Source organism: Callorhinchus milii, unplaced genomic scaffold (genome assembly GCF_018977255.1).
Source record: "Callorhinchus milii isolate IMCB2004 unplaced genomic scaffold, IMCB_Cmil_1.0 Scaffold19, whole genome shotgun sequence".
Taxonomy (NCBI): domain Eukaryota; kingdom Metazoa; phylum Chordata; class Chondrichthyes; order Chimaeriformes; family Callorhinchidae; genus Callorhinchus; species Callorhinchus milii.
Window position 1 is genome coordinate 9337271 of NW_024704760.1, and position 23113 is coordinate 9360383.

A 23113-nucleotide genomic window follows, 5' to 3' on the forward strand; every position below is an offset into this window, starting at 1 on the left:
AAATTGATCTGATCGGTGCGTCATCTAAAACAGACCCTTTGGTTAGCAATTACTTGCTTGAAATCTAACAATTTGTTCTCTTAAGTATCACTGAATGTCCCTCTTTACCCTTTCATATTTTCACATTTATTTTTCTTGTAAAATATAGGGATTGCTGTAGATTTGAAACTTCTGAGTAAGTTAATACTGCTTTGAGTATTACCATTAACTACAGTGTACAGTAAAGATGTGTGCACAGTTAGTCTCCGGAACTTTTGTTACAATGGTTGTCTGATCAGCTGTTGGAAATATTACATCTATAAATCCTATATTTCTCTGCTTGAACCAATGTGCACCACTGCATTTGACAAATACTTTGAGGCACTCTTTTACCTGAAAAGTCCTTTATATTGTGCAAGTTCTTGTTGTGTGAAGTTCCCGAAACGATATCTCTATTCCAATGATCTCTACATGACAGTGTAAGAAACCTTTCAAACAACCAGTGCTTTTGATGGTGATTTCTTGTTGAGAGTTGGTGTATTTTTGGGGGTCAGCTAAAATATTGTGCGTCTTTGTCTTGACACATCGGAAAACCCATCACTGTGCTTAAGAGAATCCAAGCCAACCATCTCGCCTACACATGGAAATTCCAGAGATATTTATTGGAATGCACACTCTCTCCTTGGAGTATTAGGTGTAGACTAGCCGCCAAGGCTTGGGGACCCAAGTTTTGGGTGACTGCTGGAGTCTAACCAGCTAAAACCTCACAGCTTGCCATTGATAGCGCTGCCTGACAAACATTTATAATAAAGATCTCCATTACCTTTTCCCTTTCTGCCTAAACTGTTTCTCACATCCTACAACCCGCTGTTTTGCCTCTTTCCCATCCCATTAGTTCCCCTGTTTACCGGAGTTTCCTTACTGCTGGCAATGTACCAGCCTCGATTCCACAGCTAACATTTCCATGCCGTGTAGAAGAAACAGTGTAAGGGAGGGAAATGTAGATGTAAATGCTTTGTGTGTTGGCTACAATAAGAAAATGTATATTGTTCGGCCTTGTTAGCTAAAGGAAGGGCCAAGTTTGAGTGTCAGTATACAGGAAGCGTCTTACACCTGCTCACCCCCCGATCATCTACTCACTGCCTTCGCTCAGCTGGCTCTGACCTCATCCTCTCCACTCCACCATCAGCAGCTGTGCTTTCAGCCCTGAAGCTCTGGAACTCTCTGCTTCAATCCCACTAACTTGCCCCCTCCTTGTCCATCTCTAGATTAATAATAATAATAATAATCCTTGCATTTGATATAGCGCTTTTCACGCTTGAAGCTCTTTTCGACAGTGCCTATGGTCGCCTCCCCCTGGCTCGGTGCCAAGTTCTGCTACTATTAAGCACTCTGAGACGCTACCCCACATGATGAGTGTTCCATAAATGCAAGTTCTTGTGGTCTCAAAGTGCTTTACAGAAATAGACTGGAGAGCAGTTTTCTGAATGCCTGTTTCTGTGCACGAAACATTTCAAAATCTTTTTTTGTTTCATCAACAGAATATCATCGCCGAACATGAAATCCGGAACATCTCCTGTGCTGCCCAGGATCCCGACGACCTCTGTACATTTGCTTACATCACTAAAGACCTGCTGACTAATCACCACTATTGTCACGTCTTCAGCACAGTGGATATGGTATGTTGTCACTGGACTGCAATTTCCAGAATAAGTAAAGCTGGAGAGGCAGAATTTTGTCTCTCAGAGTGATAAGAATCTGGAGTACTCAGTTCCAGAAAGATAGAGAAGCGATATCAGCTGTGGGATATAAGCGAGAGAGAGACAGACGGAGAGATACTCCACGGGTGGGGGAGTAGGGGAATAAAGTGATGTGATGGCACGAGGGGAGGCTGTAGTAGGGTAGTGGAACCCTGCAATCTCTCCCCAAAAGGCAGTGAATGCTGGATCCATTCATATTTTCAAGACTGAGGTGGATAGATCTTTATTCGGTCAGGGTATCAAGGGATGCGGGACAAGGGTGGGTAAATGGAATTAAGGTACAGATCAGCCATGATCTTATGGAATGTTACTTGGGATCAGATGTGACTTAACTTGAAGAATTGACAGCTGAGATGCTTCATTAGATCAGATGATTTGTTCTTTAATCAATTGGAGTTAGACTTGTGAGGTTAAATTCAGAATGGGAATAACTAAGTGGGAATTAATACATGTTGCTTTCATTAAACAAAAGATCAAAATAACTTTCCGTTGTTGCTGTTTTCTCCAGAGTTTAACCTATGAGATCATTCTTACACTCGGACAGGCATTTGAAGTTGCCTACCAGCTTGCACTACAAGCTCAGAAGCCTGCTCCGAAGTCTTTAACCTCAGCGGATTGTGAGGCTGCAGAGGGAAAGCCTGGAAAACCAGTCCCCAAGCCTCGAGCCCACATGAGGAAATCTGCTGTAAGTATTCGCTCAGTTGTACTGTGTCCGTGTAACAGGTTGGACGTAGATCGTATGCTCATGACATATTTTAATGCAATGAGAATAAAATACATCTTAGGCAAAATTATTCAGCAAATCTCAGATATAGATCAAATGTACCAAATGTACAGCACCTCAATAGTTGTTGTAGAATCACAGCAATTTACAGCGCAGAAGCAGGCCATTCGGCCCATCAGGCCTGCACCAACTCTCAAAGCAATGTGTTCCTTCAGTCCCACATCCCTGCCCTGTCTCCATCTCCTTCAAGCCTCTATCCTGCATATGCCTGTGTACTTCCCTCTCAAAACCCACACTTATTTGTATTATCGGACAAGTTCATACAGGCGACCCGGGTAGAAGCCTCCTCGGTACAGAGTGGGCTGCTTATAGCCTTTTATCACCTTATTTGGCCGGACCTTCCACTTCCCAGCATTTCTTTGAGTGAGAAAATGTTTTGAAGTGCAGGGAGCCAAAACAAAAGTCCATGGTTCTCCTGCGCTACAAGCAGCCCACTCTGTACATAGACGGCTTCTACCCAGCTCGCCTGTATGAACTTGTCCGATAATACAAATAAGTATTTTTTTTAATTGTACTTTACAGCTGCATTCTTTTGGTACACATGGGGTTAATTCCCACAATTGTGTCTCCATTTATAGATGAGGTAACTTGACTGCAGACCGACGCTTACACTGGTGAGGCTTTTATTGCCATCTATATGCAGTGCAGGTTTTAACGACCAGTTGAGAACATCTGTCTATAGTTTTATCAAAGAAATCTGATATCTTTATAATTTGGCAGAACAAGGGGCATCTCACAATCCAGGGTAACTCACTGAATCTGCATTAATAAATCCTTAAAGTGGGTCCCTTGATATCCAAGCAAATTCTGACAAATAGTCCATTATTAAATTGTAATGTGTGAATTATTTTATGTTTGAATATATTATTTATATTTCTATCATGATAACTAACTCCCTTGCCTCCTATCAGCATTGTAACTATCTGCTCGCATCACACAAGGTGGCCAGTGTGCAACTAATGTAATGATACAGGAACATTTGGGTAATATCGTTTAACGTGTAGATTTTAAACGCTGACCTAGCAAATAAATCACAAAATCGGTTTGTCCCATCCAGACCCCCTCCCTCTTCTCACTTGGTAGCACTCTTTTGCCTCTGAGTCAGAAGGTTTAAGCCCCACATCAGGCCTTGGAATCACAGTCTTAAGATGACACTCCATTGCAGTGCTGGAGGGTATTGCATTTTCAGAGGTACCATCCTTTGGTTGTGACGTTATTAATTGAGGTCCTATCTGCCTGTTCAGGCATTATTGGAAAAGAGAAGGGAGTTTCTCTATCCCAGTGTGCTGCCCACCAATCCCCCAAACGGCTGTTTGAGGAACATGGCTGTGTGCAAATTGGACTGCAGGGTTCACCTACAAATGCAAACTCACTACACTGTACAAAGATTCTTAATATATCCACGCTACCGTCACAGCATCATTTTGTAAATGAGTCCAGTGTCCTGCTCCACAGCACTCCCTGGCAACCGGTCCAGCTTCAGACGTTAATTACCCTCTGGGTAAAGAAAACCTCCTTTAGTTAGAGTCAACATTGCAAAATAATATTAGCTTAGAAACATTTTAAAAACATGGAGATGACTTGTAGCAATGGATGAATTCATCAAATGCTATATTTTGCAAAAAAAATGTTTTATAGGAAGAAGTATGTTTCTTGGCTTGAGCAGCCTGGTGGGAGATCCATTGACTCCAGTTTATCTCCCCATAATGTAATCGGCGTTTGAACCCAGAACAAGAGCTGATAAACTGGATTACATATATCTAGTATCTGACAGAAAGTGTGCTTTTGTGTCAGATGATTTAATTGAGCCATTTTTCTCTCTGTATAAAAATATATAATTTACTCCTCGCACCTCCCCAGGGTTTACCATTCAGAGTTTCTGGTCAGGTACTGTGACAGCCTGACTAAACTGTCACACTCTCACTTGTGGATTCAAGCTTTGTGTTAGGCTTGAGCTCATAGACTGAGTTGGCAACTCAAATGCAGGATTGGAGAGGATCCTTTGTTGTCAGAAGCACTGTCAAATATTGCCCAGAACCACGCACAGACAGTGTGATTCATTTATGGAGAAAACCACTGTGTGAGGGGGGCACTAGTTCACCAATAGATGACAAATGGGAGGCCCGAAGAAAGTTTGCATTTGTGAGCCAGTTCCACCCTTCCAGTAAGTGGGGTAGTTTCATACTAGAACAAGTGTGGGTGATGGGGTGAAATACTCACTGATGGATTGTTGTAATATTCTCACTCTCTGGAACTCAGAGCCCCTCCAACTCGCTCCCTCCCTCACCTTGTTCAGGTCCTGTCTCAAGACTTACCTCTTTGACCGAATCTTTGCTCTTCTTTCCCTCCCCCACTCCCCTCAGCTCCCAACCCCAGCTCAGGTGTCAACCAGGATTGTTGAAGACTTTGTGACATCCTTCCAATGTGAGAGGCTCAGTGTAAATGTGAATTTGTATTGTATTGTGAATTCCTGTGACTCTCCTATTGCAGGAGAGTGAATGGTACCAAAAGGGCAGGATGCCTGAAAGGGAAAGCAAGAAATGACCATATTGAGTCAGTGTCAGATTTATTCAGTCAGAATGGTTTCTTTACTTTCATTGTGCTCTGCGCTCACCTGTAAGGGAAACATTTCCTTCTATATTTTCAGTTTGGTGCCAAAGTGAATCCATGTCAACATTATAAAGAAGGAATAAGTGAAATGAGTCTGAACCAATTGAGTGAATGCATTTTACACAATGTTGGGAGTTCATTGAAGTGCACTAAGAAATGGAAACTCTCTCACCATTGTGGCAAGACTTGTTGTTGGGCGGAAAACAGAGGGTGATTTACTCTGTATCTAATCTGTTTTTATTACTTGACGCAGGGTACTTAATATGGAATTTTTTGCTAACGACGCTACTTCTCTCACCTTTATAAACAAAGAGAAATGAGAGAATAAACTTAAGGCATGCAAAATAAACTGACCAAGCAGCAGAAATAAATGAACATCTGGACTTACATACCAGTTGTAAAATACTGCGATCTGTCTTGTGTCTCATTTCACCAAGTAAAGGGTAACTCTCAGAGTAAATTAGGAAGTTGTGGTAATTTTTCTGCTGATCTGACAGCAGTGCCAGCAGTAGTGTGGCATGTACTGAACTTGGATCACTGATGACTTTTGCTGTCATTTCTTGCCAAATACGTAGGTGCAGCAACCCAACAGCAGATGCTGTTACTGTCATACGTGCACTACTCACAGACCTCTCCTCCCGCCTCTGCCGCTGCATTCATTGAGCCAAGGAGCCCAGGTTTCTCTCTCTCTCTCTCTCTCTCTCTATTTGTCTTCAGTGTTTCCACGCACAACTCCATTCATGCATGGCTGTCACTGGGTTTTTTGCTAGCATCAAAAGGATTCATTACCAGGGGAAGATGTAATCTGCAAGATGCAGTATTCAGGTAGCTCTGGAACTCATTAAAAAGCAGAGAATATATTTAGATAGCCTTAACTATAGAGCTTCTTTAAAGTGGGTTAATAGAGAAGTTCATATGGAATTTAGAAGTTTATTCAGTTTGACATTGGAGCAGACATTCAGTAATTAAATGTGGAGTTTCTGCGTGTTGGGAATTTAGATATAGACATGCAATGTCTGCAAGATGTGGAAATGACAAATTTGCTGAATAGTTTATTTCAGAATGTAATGTAATCTTCAGAGCCATTGTTTTTAATCTCCAAACCATTTTAAATCCCAAGATGACTTTGTGAATTGTGAAGTGACTTCATGTTTTATTTATACTATCAATGTGTCTTTGAAAATGTAATAGAGGAAGATATCCAGCTGAGTAATATGTAGCGAGGAGTATTATTGACTACATGTTTGCTTTCTGATTTAGCCCCGTCCATCTACATATATGTTCAGTGCATTAAAGGAGTTCAAATGTTCGAAAATGTTCTCATGGGCCACTCACTAGTTATTTGGTTTGAATATGTTGATTTGTCAAGCACTTTACACTGCTAACAGAGGTGTTTCCTCATTCTCACGTTTATTGGGGGAGGAAGAATTTACCACTTTGGGATTAAAACTAATTATCTAGTGCAATATGTCAATCTTTGGGTAAAGATTGGATAAAAAAAGCAATTGGCTCGTAATTTGGACGTGCAAATTCAGCCTCATTCTGCTATTCCAAAGGAACTTTCTGCCTGATATTTCTATGCTGCAGTAAAATTTTAACCAATACCAGGTTTCCTTACTCCACACACCTCTGTTTACCTAGCAGTAAGTAGGAACCCGGATATTAGTCGGTTGTCATATCGCTTTTCCAGGGTTAATGATCCCTTCCCTCCGCCCGCCAAAAAAGAACCCACAACTGTTTGTGGGACACTGCTGTGTGCAGTTGACTGCTGAATTTTGCCCACAAAATACACAGTCAATCGACTTTACAGTATATTCTGTGAAGCACTTTGAGACGTCTCAACGATGTGATCAGGTGCTATATCAAATGCAAGGATTATTATTATCTAAAGGAGATGGATTGCCTTGAGGATGAACCTCTCCAAGCAATAATTTTAGTTTATTGTTACTAATGCTAAGGTTCAGCTTCTTTCCTGGTAACTGAACCAGGTCCTGTAATGCCAAAAGAAGTGTTAACTGTTGCCAGTGCAATTCACCATAATATGCTTTGAAACCTTTGGATGCTTAGGCCCTGAATCAAATGCAGGATTATTATAATATATAATATATGTTAGTAAGTATGATGGAAAATGATATTGGGGTTAATTAACCTCTCTCCTACACTGTTCCTATTAGAGTCATAGTCAGATTCTCTTACATATACTTTATTGCATGTACCCAGCATTGGTTGGGAGTTGCCTTTTATTATGCAATAGTTTGAGCTGTTTCTGTGTTGCTTTTGTAGATCGACTCCTTGGAGCAGGAGCCTCAGTCCCATGGCGGTGTGGCCTGGATCGCTGATTCTAAGCAGGATTCCAAGAGGACGATCAGTACAAAGTATGAAACCACCATTTTCTGACTGCCAGGTTCTCCTGCTTCTACTCTGTGCCTTCGCACTGTGAGCCTGTTCCACCTCCACTTCCTTTGGGGAACATATAAAGCTGCTTTCACCCTCTTTTTAGAGGGCATGTCACACTGAGTTTCCTGTACTGTACTTTAACTCAACTACAGCTGCCTTCAGATACCCTGGCGATCTTTGAGCTACTTTAAATCCTGAAAATAACTCTTACGAATCTTCTTCCTTTCCTGAAACTTGAGGTCCTTTAACTTTCCAACACTGTGAGCTCTTCCTTAATCCACCAATAAGCCACTAAAAGGCAGGTGTCAGTGTTGTAGACACTAACACCTGGGCCAGTGGTTGGGTACTTCTACCAATGGAAATAATATGCTTGTAACACACAACCTATCCTTGTAACTTGATTCCTTCACGTTTTTCACAAAGCAAGTCTCATCCTAGTTGTTTATAACCTGGCTGGTAGGTTGCGAGGTGTTTCGGCCAAATTGGCTAAACTAACACAAATAACTCATTAGCATATTTTGATGTATTGACACCATTTTTAACACCCAAGATAAAATCTTAAAAATATTAAATGTTTAAAGGGCTGAGTGACCTCCAGCCATATTGACTGCATTGTTTTAAACTTAAGGATGGGTCAGGCTTTAAGATTAAAATGAAAAGATTTGTAATAAGATAATGAAGATGCTCGTGTTAACAGCGTGTGAAAAAAGGCAAGTGCACGAGTGACTGGTTTTAAAACATTTTCTAGGTTGGATCAGATAGTCCGCGGCCTCGGGTACTCTTGGTTTGACCTATTAGCAAAAAACTAATTCCTGTAATTGTATAGACCGAATCCTACACATGGCGTCAAGTACAACTGGATTTAAAGTGTGTAGGATTTGCTGTGATGCCATCCATCAACGCATGCGATCTCTGGTTTATAATTCATTTATACTCTCATGCAAAGCTGATGTGAAAGCTATTTAGATCCTTTAAATCTCACTTTAATCTGCTTTTCCTTCACTTTCTAGTTAGTTGGAATGACTCCCTGCTACAGTGAACTCTTTCCATTAACTGTCTAAGTAAGACTGACAACAGCCATATTTCACACTTGCTTAAGGGGATAATAGGTAAAATGAAACAAAGGGTTGGTTTTAAAATTAGGAGAATGCTCTTCATTGTAAAGTCAAAAACTTGTTCACTTGATACACTGTAGGTGTGATGGATGGGCAGGTTTTAAAAGCAGACTATTATTTCATAATATTAGATAGTCCACAGCTTCGCTTTGAACTGCACTCTTGATTTCATCTATTAGCCAAAACTAATCCCTGTAATTGTACAGATCAAATCTGAATACTGTTATTAGAGTTTTGTTCGGCACTAAACTGACCTTTCCAAACCTGTGCTTATCTTCTGCAGTCTACAGAAGATGTTCAAGGGTCAAACAAAATAGTTTTGCCAGATCAAAGTTGTCTTCCACTGTCCAATCCATGTACAGCTCCTTAATGATGTTTGTTACAATATTGGTCTGTTCCTGGTTCTCACCTGTAGCCTGCGTGAATACTGCTGTGTTATCTTGTAAAACATCTTAAAGCTATCTGCTGGCACACAATTACTCAACCAACCTTTTTGTATATTCTGGCCTCTTGAATCTTGGAAGATTTCTGGAAATTGGACACGGGAGACTGAACAGTCCCACAATTCTATTGAATTAATAGGTGACAGTCTCTGTGTGTTGTCATATTCCAATTGATTAACCTCTTGATTTAAACAGCACAATAATCTGTTTATCAGAATGGTCTGTTGAGTTGTTTTGTTGGAATCCAGCAGCATAATTGGTCTCAGACACTTAACTGTAAAAGGCCATTGTACTTTCTCAGCTCACTGGAGACTCTGCCACCAACAGCTCATGTTCTGCTGGGGAATAAACCACAGACACCGTGACTTTTGAGATGTGCATCAAACGTCATGACCTAGATGTTGAACATGTGAATCTTTCCATTTTCATTGAATAACCGGCGCCCACATGACATTCGTTCATTAACTTTTTCCATGGGTTCTGGGATTCCCTGTCATCTTCCTCATCATAATAATAATAATCCTTGCATTTTGTATAGCGCCTTATTTCGTCTTCGAGACGTCTCAAAGCGCTTATTCTTTCTAAATTTCTTTCTAAAGTCCTTCCCAGTTTTTCCAAACTCTTCCGTCTTCTCTTGTCCAATTTTCAGCTGAGGTAGATAGACTTTGGTGCCTACTTCATTTTGCTTTAGCCTCAAAATTGTCAAGTTTCCAGAACATTCTCAATACTGATGAGGATCAGTGGCCTCTGTACATGCACTGTTCCACTCACTCATATTTACCATCTGGACATAGTGTGAATTCCTATGAAATTATCTGAGTTTTTTTGCCAAGAACCCATAGAGACTGCCTGTTACAAGAGGCGCTACAAGAGACTGTGGACCCTATCAGCTTCCCCTCCCCATTCCCCCCTCTCTTCCATTTCCCCATGGTTTCTCGTGTTTTATTACACAATGTTTTGTGGATACGTTGCAGTCAATCTGTGGACTGCACAGCCAGTATTGAAAGGGTGTCCACATAGGTGGCGGGGGCTGGCACTAGAGGGAGCTCAGCACCCCCATCTCAAATCTATCCACAGTCACCTCTTTAAGGGGAGCTGGGAAGGGAAAACCCTAAGGAGGACCCCAGCCAGTCCTCCGATCAGCTCCAACCCAAATATATATTAGTCAGAACCCTAATCACAAAATATCTTGGAATTGAGCCACCTGCCCAAAGGATCTTGTGCTCAGGTGTCGGGTTTCATGTTAAATCCTGACTAGTTCAAATCCCAATTAATGCCCTGGATATTGAAAGACAAAAATTTATAGACCAAAATCAAGCATCATTGGTAGTGAACGGGTTCAAGAGCTATCAAAGGCTTCATAATGGGGATCAACACATCTCACTTGTGGGGTTCCACTAGTCTTAACTTCTACCCACATCCCAAACATCTGGCTAAACTTTGCCTTAAACACAGTTCCATGTAGCAAGAACAGTCTTCCACAGCCTCTCCCCCTAACCTACCACCATCTTCAGGTCTTTTGGGTAAATATCTGTTAGTTTTCACTTTATGAAAGGAATTTGAAAACGCAATACTTCCAGCTCACCACTTGTGCCTAATTGGGTCTAAATTCGGTAATGAACATATGTTCCCTTTGAGCTTCTTGGCTCTTTTCATCTGAGGACTTTGACTGCACGGCTTGCCATAATAATAATAATAATCCTTGCATTTGATATAGCGCTTTTCACGTCGGGAGGACGTCCCAAAGCGCTTCACAGAACACACTGTAAAGTGAATTGACTGTATATTTGTGGGCGAACGCGGCAGCCAATTGCGCACAGCAATGTCCCACAAACAGTCGTAGATTGAAAATGAACAATTTATTATTGTTTTTGGTTTTGGAGGGATTATTATTAGGCTCTGTGTGGAGTAAGGAAACTTGCCCAAGGTTTCGCCCTCTGCCTGGAATTGAACTCAGGTCTCTCACTTGCAAAGCGAGTGCTCTAACCACTGAGCTACAGGACTCCACCATAGTGACTGACCTGAGAGTCCCGTACTGTACAAGGCCAGTCCTATCTCTCCCTGGTACTTAGACCCCAGCCGAGATGACCTTCTACTGAGGGTCATATTTTAGATTCATTTGAAACAGGAGATGATCATCAATAAATTTGTACCCTTAAATCCAACAAATTTGACACAGGTTCCATTATATTGATGCTGAATTCAGACGGTTACTTGTAATTCACAGCCCCAAAACTAGAGATGATTTTGTAACAAACTTGACTAGTACACCAAAGTTGCTCACCTACCACCATACCCCACACCCCAACCGCCGTGGCAGCGGGATGGTCCTCATATACAGGGCGTCACTTGCCCTATTCCCCTACTCCACCGGCTCATTCCCCTCTTTCGAACACCTTACGCCATCCCTCCCATCTCCCTCTAAAAATCCTCCTACTTTATGGCCCTCCATAATCCTCCCCCACCTTCATCTCTCACATCTCCACCCGCCTTGCTTCCCTCTGCCTCTGCTCTGACCGCCTCATCATCCTAGGCGACTTCAACCTCCACTTCACCCCCTCCTGCTCCACCTCCTCAAACTTCTCCTCTCTCCTCTCTCAACCTCTCCTACCACATCCACTGTGCTATCCACACCCACAGTCATCCACTTGACCTGGTGATCACCCAGGGCCTCAACGTCTCGGATGTCACCATCACTGACAAGGCCATCTCTGACCACCATTTCATCTCCCTCAACTCCCATATCCCTCTCCCCACTGCCTCCAAACCTACCACCATCTTCTACCGCCCATGGAAGAAGATCTTCCTGCAATCCCTCTCTGCTGCCCTGGAGTCCTCTGAACTCCTCCTCCTCTGGCCCACCTCTTGCACCAAACCACTCGCTGTGCTTACCCTTCTCCACAGCACCCTCTCCACCACATTCAACGCCCTTGCTCCACTCACCTCCCGAACTGCCGCCTATTCACGATCCTCACCCTGGTTTACCAGCCACCTTCACTCGCTTAAGGGCCAGGTGCGGGCTGCCGAACGCACTTGGCTCAAATCCAGCCTAACAGTCCACCGCCACATCTGGCTGGACCTCATCAAGAACTACCGCTTCGCTCTCGGCCAAATCATCCTTCTATTCCAGGTTAATCCTGGAGGCGAAGGGCAACCCCAGGCTCCTGTTCTCCACCACTAACCGGCTCCTCCGCCCTCCCCGCCACGCCTCGCAGATTCTTTCCTCTGACTCTCACTGCAAGAAAATGCTGGACTTCCTCGAGTCCAAAATCAAGAGAATCCGTTCAGCTGCCACTGCCCTCCCAAGTTCCATCCCCTCCTTACCCCCACCCCCACAATTACCCATCCGACAATTACCCATCCCTCCTTCCATACCTTTGAACCTGTCAACCCCTCCTCTGTCTTTACCACCATAACCTCCATGAAGCCCACCACCTGCTCCCTGGACCCCATCCCCAGCTCCACCTCCTTGCCCCACTACTAGCCAACATTATTAACCTCCCTGCCATCTGGCACTGTTCCTTCCCCTCTCAAAACAACCATTATCACCCCCACCTTGAAGAAACCTTCCCTTGATCCATCGGAGCTATCCAGCTACCGGCCCATCTCAAACCTTTTCCTATCCAAGATCCTTGGGAGAGCCGCTGCCTCCAAGCTTCGCTCTTTCCTCCTACTCCTACTCCCTCTATGAACCCCCTCAATCGGGTTTCCCACAGCACTGAAACTGCTCTGGTCAAGGTTACAAATGACATCCTGACCATGTGTGACCAGGGATCCTTGACCTCTCCACCGCGTTTGACACCATGGACCACTCAATTGTCCTCCATCGCCTCTCCTTCCACCTCAACCTTCAAGGTTCTGTCCTTGACTGGTTCAGGTCCTACCTTTCACACTGCCTCCACTTCGTCACAGTAAACAGCTTCTCCTCCAGCCCCCACACCGTCTCACTCAACCTCACTCAGCCAGTTAGGAACTTGGGTGTCTTGTTTGACCCTGAACTGTCCTTTCTCCCCCACATCCGCGCCATGACCGGCACTGCCTACCACCACTTCCACAACATTGCCAGCCACTGCCTCACCCCTCAGGTTGCCGAAACCCTTACCCACGCATTCATCACATCAAGGCTCGACTATGGAAACTCCCTCCTCGTCGGCCTTCCCAACTTTTCCCTTCACAAGCTGCAGATCATCCAAAACTCTACAGCTTGTGTACTCTTGTGCACCAGGCTTCGTGACTCCATCACTCCTACCCTCGCCCGACTCCACTGGCTCCCCATCCCCAGAGGATCGAGTTCAAGGCCTTGCCCCCTCCTACCTCTCTGACCTGCTGACTCCCTACCAACCTGCCCTCTCCTTCCGTTCAGCGGGCTCCGGCCTGCTCCATGTCTCCCGCCTGACCCACCCTACCATCAGCCTCTCTGCCCCTACACTCTGGAACTCCATCCCACAGTCCCTTCGCCTCACTTCCTCCCTCGTCTCCTTCAAGTCCGGTCTGAAGACCCTTCTCTTTGATTGTGCCTTTGGTCGCCCTCCCACCTCTCTTCCTTCCCTCACCCCTACACCACCCCTCCCCCATACTCGGGCCCCGACACCTGACTGTTCATCACTTTGGGATGTCCTCCCGGCGTGAAAGGCGCTCTATAAATGTAATTTTGTTATTGTTGTTGGTAGTTTGTGTCCTACGATGGCAATGTCTTGCAGTTCGAAGACATTACACTAATCTTATGGTCATTCAAATTGTTTCTGCAACTGCCTCCTGGCTCCCCTTTGGAAACTACTGATATTAAAGGCAACCACTTAGAGCAAAGTTCACAAGCCACATCTGCCCTAATTTGGTGAGTGCTGAGAATACCATCTTGGTCCTTCTAGGTGGAGTCTCTACTCCCACGCTGGGTCCCAAATTCTCTTCTTCGTCAGCCTCTAGTTTTGTGTGAAGGATGTAAACTGAAGAATCAGGAGAGCAACTACGTACGTGGCAGAGTCTGAAATTGCAGCATCTTCTCCGTACTGCAGTCACACCCTACTTTCCTCCCAGGCCCTGGGGTAGTGCAGTGTGGGTGTGTGTGTGTGTCCCTTCACTTGGAAGTTGGGGATTCAAACAAGCTAGCAAGCAAAGGGATGGAGCCTCATTTATCTAGCACGTTGGAACAGTGGGAACTGCATGGGTGAGACCTCAGAAACATCACTCCTGAGATTATTTTTCCCCTGGATTGATATAATACTGGTGCTGTCATCTCCAGAGATGTGTGGAGGATGGTACAGTAGGAAGTATGAGAGAGATCTGTGAGGATAATGTTGTCAGTGTTGTGAGGACTGGCATGCCATTAGTAATCTCATAATGATTTTCCTTTACAATGTAGACAGGATTGTTATATTTAAAAAAAATAGATTTGACTTTGCTTACCACCTTGAGTAGACTGAAGAGGGTGTTTTGACAGTAAAAGCAATGAGCTGTACAGTATACCACGAGTGGCACAAGATCTACAATTGATTTATTGCAGATGCAAATTTAAAACAAATTTAAATCAGGTCAGACCTTGCCCAATATGCTAGCTTTATATATCTGCTTTGTCTAAAAATATGACGAATGATTCCAGTAATTTCTGTGACCCTGTATTTGATGCTAACTGGACTCTGATGAATGAGTGACTTTATATGTACAGATCCAATATGTACTAACAGAGGTCGACATCGGGAGTCTATTGGGGGTCAAGTTTAAATAAAATTACTCTCAAAGCAACGTTCACTGAAGGAAACTTTGTTAGAAGAGGTATTTTAATCCTAGCCTGAATTCAGTTTAGCATAATTGAAGAAATTTAGGGATGATTGAAGTGGATTAAATAAGAACTTAATATGGTTTATGTAGTATATTTCCAGCTTGTTTCAGAATTGAGCTCCTAATGCATGCAGTACTGAGGAAGCAATGCGTTGTTCTTAAGATGAGAGATTCAGACGAGATCGTATCTGGCAATTCTGTTGAGACAATTCAGGTAGACTTTAAAGAACCTGCAGCACTATTTATTTTAAAGAAGTGCAAGACATTTTCCCCTTGTCCTAGCAAATATACATCTCACCCAACATCATCCCCCAAAAAGGCCAAATTGCAGGAGTCATTTTTCAACCTAACTCATTGTGTGAAACATTTTGAGATGTTCCCATGGAAGAAAAGAAGGTGCAGATGTTTCCTAACATTTAACTGGTAATGAGAGGAGCTGAGGTTTATGAAATGTGATAACGTGGTTTTTTGTCTGCTCCTACATACTCTGTGTTTGTGGCACTTGTAATTTAAGATCAGCATGTCTGTACATAATAGTTAAAATTAATCATTTGTTATAGGGGAAGTATTTAACAAACTCTAGATGATATTGTAAAGAATAGTAGTGTGTTTAAGTAACCATTCCATTCAGAGGATGTCAATAGTATATATTACATTAGAATATATTAGAATATACAACACAGAAAACAGGCCATTCGGCCCTGCTGGTCTATAGTAAACTAGCATTTTGTTCTTACAGTTTATTATATCTTCAGAAATGTTTATAATATCTAATTGTATAAAAAGTGCCCTGTTAGATCAGTTTGCCAAAGAAAAGTTGATCTAAGCAGATTTCCCTACGTTTTTGCTGCTAAATGAAAGTGTGGATTCTCATTTCTGCCACTAGAGTTCACTTATGCTGTAGCAATTTAAGTGCATTAAAGAGTTCAATACAAATAGAATTTTTAAACCTACAAATTCTCGCAGTCAGTAACTTTGGGATAAGGATAAGCAAAGCAATAATTAAAACATCTCAGTTGCTGATGTTAATTGGGTTTGATTGGTGGAATTGATTAGCCAGACACTGATTTCAGAAGTTAGTGTTGTTTTAGGATGGTATACAATGATTGTGCATGAAAATTATAGCCTGAGTAACATCGGTCTGCCTGCGTACATCTTCAGCACAATATTTATGAAACAGTAGAAAGCTTTGATCTTAAATGGGTAAATCTCAATGCTGAGATTTATAGGAATCCAGCATTCCAATGATTAGAACTTCTCTGCTGCTTGTTTACTCTCTCTGTGTGGAAACACTTGTTGCTACAAATGTGTAGTGGAGTCTGTCTTGTATTAGTTGGGCATTAGGTTTAGACATTCACAACCCTAATCATTACCTAAAGCTGCCTTGCTTTGCTGTGTGTACACTACAAAACTGACACAAATCTGCACATGCTGTAAGGCAAGATAGACTGAGCCCCAGTTGAGTACATTATTTTATCGCCTAATCATGCATGTGTCAGTGGACCTCTTGCAGCATCGTTCCCTTTTCCTCCTCCTGTCCGTTCCCCAATCTCTCCTCTGCAAAGTCTGTTGTTGGTCCTTGCTACCTTAGTCCAGAATCCCCATAGTGCTTTTCATTTACTTGTATTTTCGCAATAGTTTGTAAAATCAGATTAAAGGCTTAGATTAGATCCTTCAAAAGAGTTGAAATATTAACTTTAACTTGGCTTCTGCTTTTAGATTAGTCATTGGTATTTTCATTCAATCTTTCTCTCTTCCCCAACTATATTACTGACGAGACGGAAGGAGATGCCACACTTTGTAATCAAACGCTTGAAGTGATTAATTAGGAAAGAGCAGACCAGTAAAGAGAGTAGTGGTGACCGAGAGTTGGTTACAATAGCTGCCTTGACTGTCCTTTCACCGCAGCCACTTCAGTGTGCAAGGTTTTCCACTCAATAGTTGAGTTATAGTCATGTAATATCAAAGAAGCAAAACCTAGTAGGACTAGTCTCGTTCTACAGAAACATCCTGCCTGAAACTCACAGCCAAGAATTAGCAACAGTAACTTAATGTGCTTTTTAAATAATACATCTTCACTTAATCTTGTATTAAGTGAAGATGGATAATTTAAATATTGTACTAAATTATTGTCGTTATTTATATAAAATCTTTATTGAATTTCCATCCATACTAGAACAAGAACCATACATGTTTATAATGTTTTACTGAATTGTGACTGACGAAAAACTAACTGGCTTTATACATGATGTTGCTGTGTGTATCTCACTCTAGTAAAGCGCTCTGGGACTCTACCCTGTGTGATGGATACTATATAAATGCAAGCTGTTGTTGTACGTTTACAAGATTTCATTTAATACAGAAATTTGAAGCCATATTTTACTGAACTAAATCAGTTAGATCCCTGCACAATTTTGTGTTGTTTTATTAATTGCTTCCTTGCAATCTTTTAACACACAAAACAGTAAGGATTTTTATAACACTGAGTTCACCGTTTACTTGTGACTTTCACTTTTGAAAAAAAATTGAAATTAGGAATGTTTTTTTATATTGTCTACATTGAAACTCTTGTTAAGCATTGTGGAGTTTAAATCGGTCTATTCTCCAGTATTTCCTCTTTTCTTCTCCCCCATTTTTCCCAACTGGAGTGTGGTTCCATGCCCTACACCCTCTGCTAACTTGCCCAAGTGTCCGTTATGATGTGTGATTCTTGACATTGAGCATTAGTAGACTATCTGAGGTGGAGAAGGGGTTACTATCGGAGCCTAGGCGTGTCATTAACTGAAGTTCACACAATTGTTTTACAGCTAGAGTTGACTTTCCCCTCACGAGCTCAGAGGAACACAGGCCAATTGTTGCACTGCAACAGCTGCCCTGGGTGAGATCAGTTAACTAAGCCCAGATACTTCACATTTTGATGCCTTTCACTGAGCTGTCTGCACTTGTCTGCATTTCAAACCTGTCTTGTTTTGGAAAAGTCAAAATAAAATTGTTCATGATTTAGTGCAGATTAACCACCAGCTAATTAGTGTGTCTGTTTGTCAGGGAAAGCCACAGATATTTTGCTTATTGAGAGTGGATGAGATTGTTTTAATTCCTGCCAATTTGTCTTCAACTCATTGGTTCGATAAGAATTCTCCCCTTTCTGATTCTGCTTCCTAATCTGCATTGGGAATTGAGTGAAAATCAGTGGGCTGCATAGGACAGTTTTAAAATGCTTGAAAGATCAGATATCTCGAAAGGTGTTATTTTTTAGCTCAGTTAATGTAAATTGTGTCTTGCATCAAATCGCCCTTTTTCATATTTGTGTGCACGTGTGGTTTTGAGTTTAACATCACATACATCTTTTTCTTTTCATTCCGTGTAGCTGAAACTCTGGGGTGAGTATATTTACTGGAAATGTGACATTGGGTATCCCAGATCAACGCAAGAGTGCATTAAACCGTCTGAGCAGCAGCATCCCACAACTGGAACCTGGAATGAGAGTTCAGTTGGACAGCGGGGTCCCAGCCAGCTTCCACTTTCTTGGTTACAGCACAACATAGGAAACACGTTTTCGGGACTTAAAACCTAGGCCGTGCTTGGAAACTGCCAGGAAAACTGGGCTGTGACCAAAGAAGAATCTTAATGAAGATCGACATCAATTTACTCTGTGGTGATTGATCATTAACCTGTTCATTGCTGGGCTGTCAAGTGCATCAGCCAAGAATTCCCATGTGCTGCATCCCCAGAGTTTTACAGCATAAAAGAATGACACGAATTTCAGACAGAACAAAAGGAATCTTTTTTTTTGTCTGTCATTTTTTCCATTTTATTTTTTTCATCTCCTCTCCCCCGGAAAATAAGACAAGTTAACTTGATTTGGGATATTTGAGAGTTCCATGGTTACTAACTCAGTAATTGTATTGAAGATGATGTATATGATAGGCATGTGTAATCTGAACCTTCTCTCTTCACTGGTGATCTTTCAAAATCATCATCTTGATTTGGGGCTTCTCATTATTCTGTAATATTCAATACATTTCCAGACTACTGTCACTATTTATACTTGTATGAGACTGTAGGAACATAGTCTTCCATAGGTACTTAACACTGTTGACCTAACACTGTTGTGTCTCTATAAATGAATAGCGAGTGTATTGTTTTAATAATCTGTGTTGATTGGAGTGAAAAACGTATTAGCCTGTGGACAGCAAAATCTACCAGGGTAAGTTATCAAATCCTGGCAAGGTCTCCAAATGAGACTATTCTTCAGCATCGGAGACCAAGCGAGGAATGCCCAGGCGTTAAATCAGAACACGGCCAGATTCTGTTCAGTTTTAATCTCTCTGTCTTGCAATGTGGTTTAAATAAGTTCAGTCAAGCTCAAGGTTACTGGGGTGTAATACAGTTGATGGCTATTCTAATTTGGAGGATTTAAAAGCAATTACAAAATTTCAAGCAATTTCAAACCATTTGCTTAGGACAACAATAGCGAGGCAGCAGGATTACTGTTAAAGCACGTTAAAAGGATTTCAATTTTGCCAATTTTACATTGGAGCCATATTATGGGAAGAGAACAAAATACTATTCAACACAATTGTTTAAATTATAAAATTGTGAAACGTCCTCTCATTGTCCATTAGTTTCAGATACAGATGTACAATAAATAAAGATTGAAACCTCAGTCATGCCTTTGACTGGAGCAATTTTGTACTTAGGTTTGAACTGAATGAATTTCAGATGGTTTCAAACTGTTGGATATAGTATACCTTCTAAACCCAAAAGAGCAGGCTGCTTGGGGCCACAATCAATACCACTCCATCATTTATTGATTGACGATGCATTCTGGAAACGGTAAAGTAACTGCTATTTTCTTGCCAGCTTTCTCAAGAATGGTCTGCTCATTCCAGAGCTGAAATAACTCACTCCAAAGCTACACAGTAACACGCATGGAGACTGACTGGCTTTTTTGACTGAGAACATCTGGGCTTCTGGCTGGTGGACATCTCACTGCCTGCCAGTCACAAGCTCGACATCGGGGAAGGGCATCTCATAGAAATTCAGTAGATGCCGTACAATGTAACACAGCAAAATAACTTGATATTATTCCAATAACCAAACTCGTCCTGTGGAGTAGGACACACACGGTAGAAAATTCAGAGCTGATCAGTGAGGGTATTAAGGTTCTATACAAATATCTCAGCAGTAATTATTTTTAAAAATCAAATTTGTTTTCGATGAAAGTTGATGATTTCTCCACTCTTCTCTCCCCCCCAACCTGTTGATCGGTGACAATAAGTGACTAACCTTTTTTGTAGAGATTTTTGTTCTTTATGACGTCCTGGTTCTGTTTGGATTGAAGGTAATGATCTCAGTAAAGTGCACTAGCAGGCAGGCGGACTAGACATTTACCTTCTAATTTGAGTCTTGATCCTGTCACTGTTATAAAGTAATCCTTTTTAAATATTTCTACTGTGGGAAAAGGGCTGTGAATGCTGTGTAGACACTAAGCAGAGCTTACTGGTGTATATTTTGTTCTCAATTTTAGATAAATCTGATGGGTAGCGATGAGTCTAATAACGTATTGCTGGGTGTTAATTTTTCGGTTCTGTGTTGCAGTACTTCAATGACGTATTTCTGTATATATATCTAATCTAGACTCATGAACAAGTGTTGCAACTGGACGTTTCATGGTACCAAACACTAGGATTTTGTGCAAAAACTAGACTGACCTCACTACAAATAGCAGATTGTAAATATACCTGGGCTTCCAGTCTATGTTTCTGTGTTTTTTTTCATAATTTGTATAATTGGAAATCAATGAATAAAACGGAACCTGAGAAACCATTTGTGTGTGTTTCGTGTGGACAGGGACTAAATATGCTGAACAATTTCACTTTACAATAATTTGATAAACTGTGTTTCTGATAATTCTCAGTGTTTATTGCTTTGTGTTGGTTCAACCTTTTCACTACAACTAATTGTAGGCATTTCCAGTAGTTTCAACTGTCCATTGTCAATTCACTTATTAAGATGATTGCTTAGAGGGTTACATTTGTCATTGTATGTAGAGCTGAGATAACAAATCTTGTAGGTCAGTCCAGATTGAACTCTATTGACAGTCCAGAGATGATGATTGTTCTCCAGGATGACAGTGATCAAGTGTAAGAGGAGCTGTTAGGTACCGAGGCTTAGAATTGCTTGTTGGAATGGGAAAGAAGCTATGATTAGACTAGTTTAATGAGACTAGATAAATTATCAGCATCGTAGGAATGATCCTTCCCTCAGCTGGGTTCAGCATGGATGTGAATGGAGTCATGTATTCAGAGTAGCAGTGGGAATAGGTTAGGCTCTTGGTTGGATATCACTTTTTTCCCACTAAATTGGTTTAAATAAAATCTTTTAACACTAAAATTGCCTTCAATGCCAGAGGGACAAAATATCTATAGCAGGGAAATAACTGGCAGGGTAGTTGTACAGATGGAACATTTGTATTTGATGAGAGCCAAGTCCCCAACAGTGTTTAGTTCAGTGACCGAGGCCAGAAATTAATCAGAATGGCTGAATGAGGACACGGTCAACAATGAAAACCACACTGCCAGGAGCTGCAATCCTGTTATCCTGTAAATTTCACTGTTTTGTCCAATACTAAATAAAATTGGAGTCCTGTAGCTTAGTGGTTAGAGCACTCGCCTCACAAAAGAGAGGACCCAGGCACGGTGATACTTTGGGCAAGTTTCCTTACTCCGCATGCATCTGTTTACCTAGCAGTAAGTAGGAACCCAGTTAGTCGATTGGCAGACCCTTTTTGAAGGGTAATAATCCTTCTTAAAAAATGTTTTAATCATAATTAGGTCACTCAATCAACAACTGTTTGTGGGACACTGCTCTGCGCAATTGACTGCCACATTTCACCCACAAAATATACAGTTGACAATGGCCAGTTGAAACTACTGGAAATACCTACAATTCATTTTACAGTATATTCTGTGGAGCGCTTTGAGACATCTTGAAGACATGAGGCGCTATATCAAAGGTAAGGATTATTATAAATTGTCTGGAATCTCAAACAGATAAAATCAATATTCTGAAGGAAAAATCATTAACTGGTCCAATCTGCTGACAGATACTTAAGATAAAAATGACCATTTACACGAGAAGATTTTTGAAATATGGCATAACTCCTTATTCCTGACCTGGTTTCTCACTGCTTCTATTTTTGAATTGGTACAAGACTTTCTACACAACTGAAAGAGTGAGTATGAAGCTTCCTTTACATCATTTTTAAAAAAAGTCATTCATATCACGGTTGTGTGTGGGAAATTGCCGTGCTCAAATTAACTGACTTCTTCACCCTCAAATACGCAATCACTACACTCTGCAAATTGCCTATGAAACCCTTTGAGACATTTCAATGTTGACTATATTAAATGCGTTAGTGAATTACAAAGAATTAAGGAGAAATACTAAGATTTAATACAGCTCACTAACCAATGTCCATCACCTTCCACTTTGGAATAGAGGATATAGGTTTAGAATTCGAAGCAGGTTATTTTGAACTCTGTTTATAAAATTCTCTTTAAACCTTATTGGCTGTACCAATTACCAATGTTTCAAAGTGATTCCTATGGAATTGCTATAAAGTAAGGTAACTCTACATTTGTAATTTGTATTTGTAATAATAATAATTGCATTTGATATAGCGCCTTATCATGTCTTCTGGACGTCTCAAAGCACTTCACAGAATATACAGTAAAGTGAGTTGACTATATTTTGTGGGCGAAACATGGCAGCCAATTGCGCACAGCAGTGTCCCACAAACAGTCATAGATTGAGTGACCACATTATTATTTTGATTATTATTATTTTTTTGGTGGGATTATTACCCCCTGGAAAAGCGATCCACCAATTGACTAACAACCAGGTTCGTATTACTGCTAGGTAAACAGAGGCGTGTTGAGTAAGGAAACTTGCCTAAGGTTTAACTCCGCCCAGGAATCAAACCTAGGTCCTCTCACCTGCGAGGCAAGTGCCCTAACCTCTAAGCTGCAGGACTCCACAAGTCTGCTGTAGGCGAATACGGCAGCCAATTTGTGCACAGCACTGAAGTGAATGGCTAATTTAATTGCTCGCAAATAATTTGTCCACAGTCTGCTCGATCTTTCCAGATGTTCACATTAGCTAAGCAGGCTAGAAAAATTCCATTGTGAAACTCTGAGGGCTGCCCTTTGCTTGATCAATATATCGATTGGACTCAGGAGTTGTATT

At 41.5% G+C, this 23113-nt stretch overlaps 1 protein-coding gene across 3 annotated transcripts in view; it reads left to right on the plus strand.

Moving 5' to 3' along the window:
- The window catches only part of anks1ab (ankyrin repeat and sterile alpha motif domain containing 1Ab), a 197066-nt gene extending 176374 nt beyond the window's left edge, over positions 1-20692 (plus strand). For 2 of the 3 annotated variants that reach the window (XM_042342162.1, XM_042342163.1), the window contains 5 exons: positions 1521-1658; positions 2248-2424; positions 5709-5810; positions 7417-7508; positions 18231-20692. In XM_042342162.1, coding sequence (XP_042198096.1) covers positions 1521-1658; positions 2248-2424; positions 5709-5810; positions 7417-7508; positions 18231-18234 — 513 coding nt within the window. In that variant the 3' untranslated portion in view covers positions 18235-20692. Of the gene's footprint in view, positions 1-1520; positions 1659-2247; positions 2425-5708; positions 5811-7416; positions 7803-18230 lie in introns of those variants that run through there. The other variant, XM_007894134.2, reaches the window with a different exon arrangement.
- The last annotated feature ends 2421 nt before the right edge of the window (positions 20693-23113 follow it).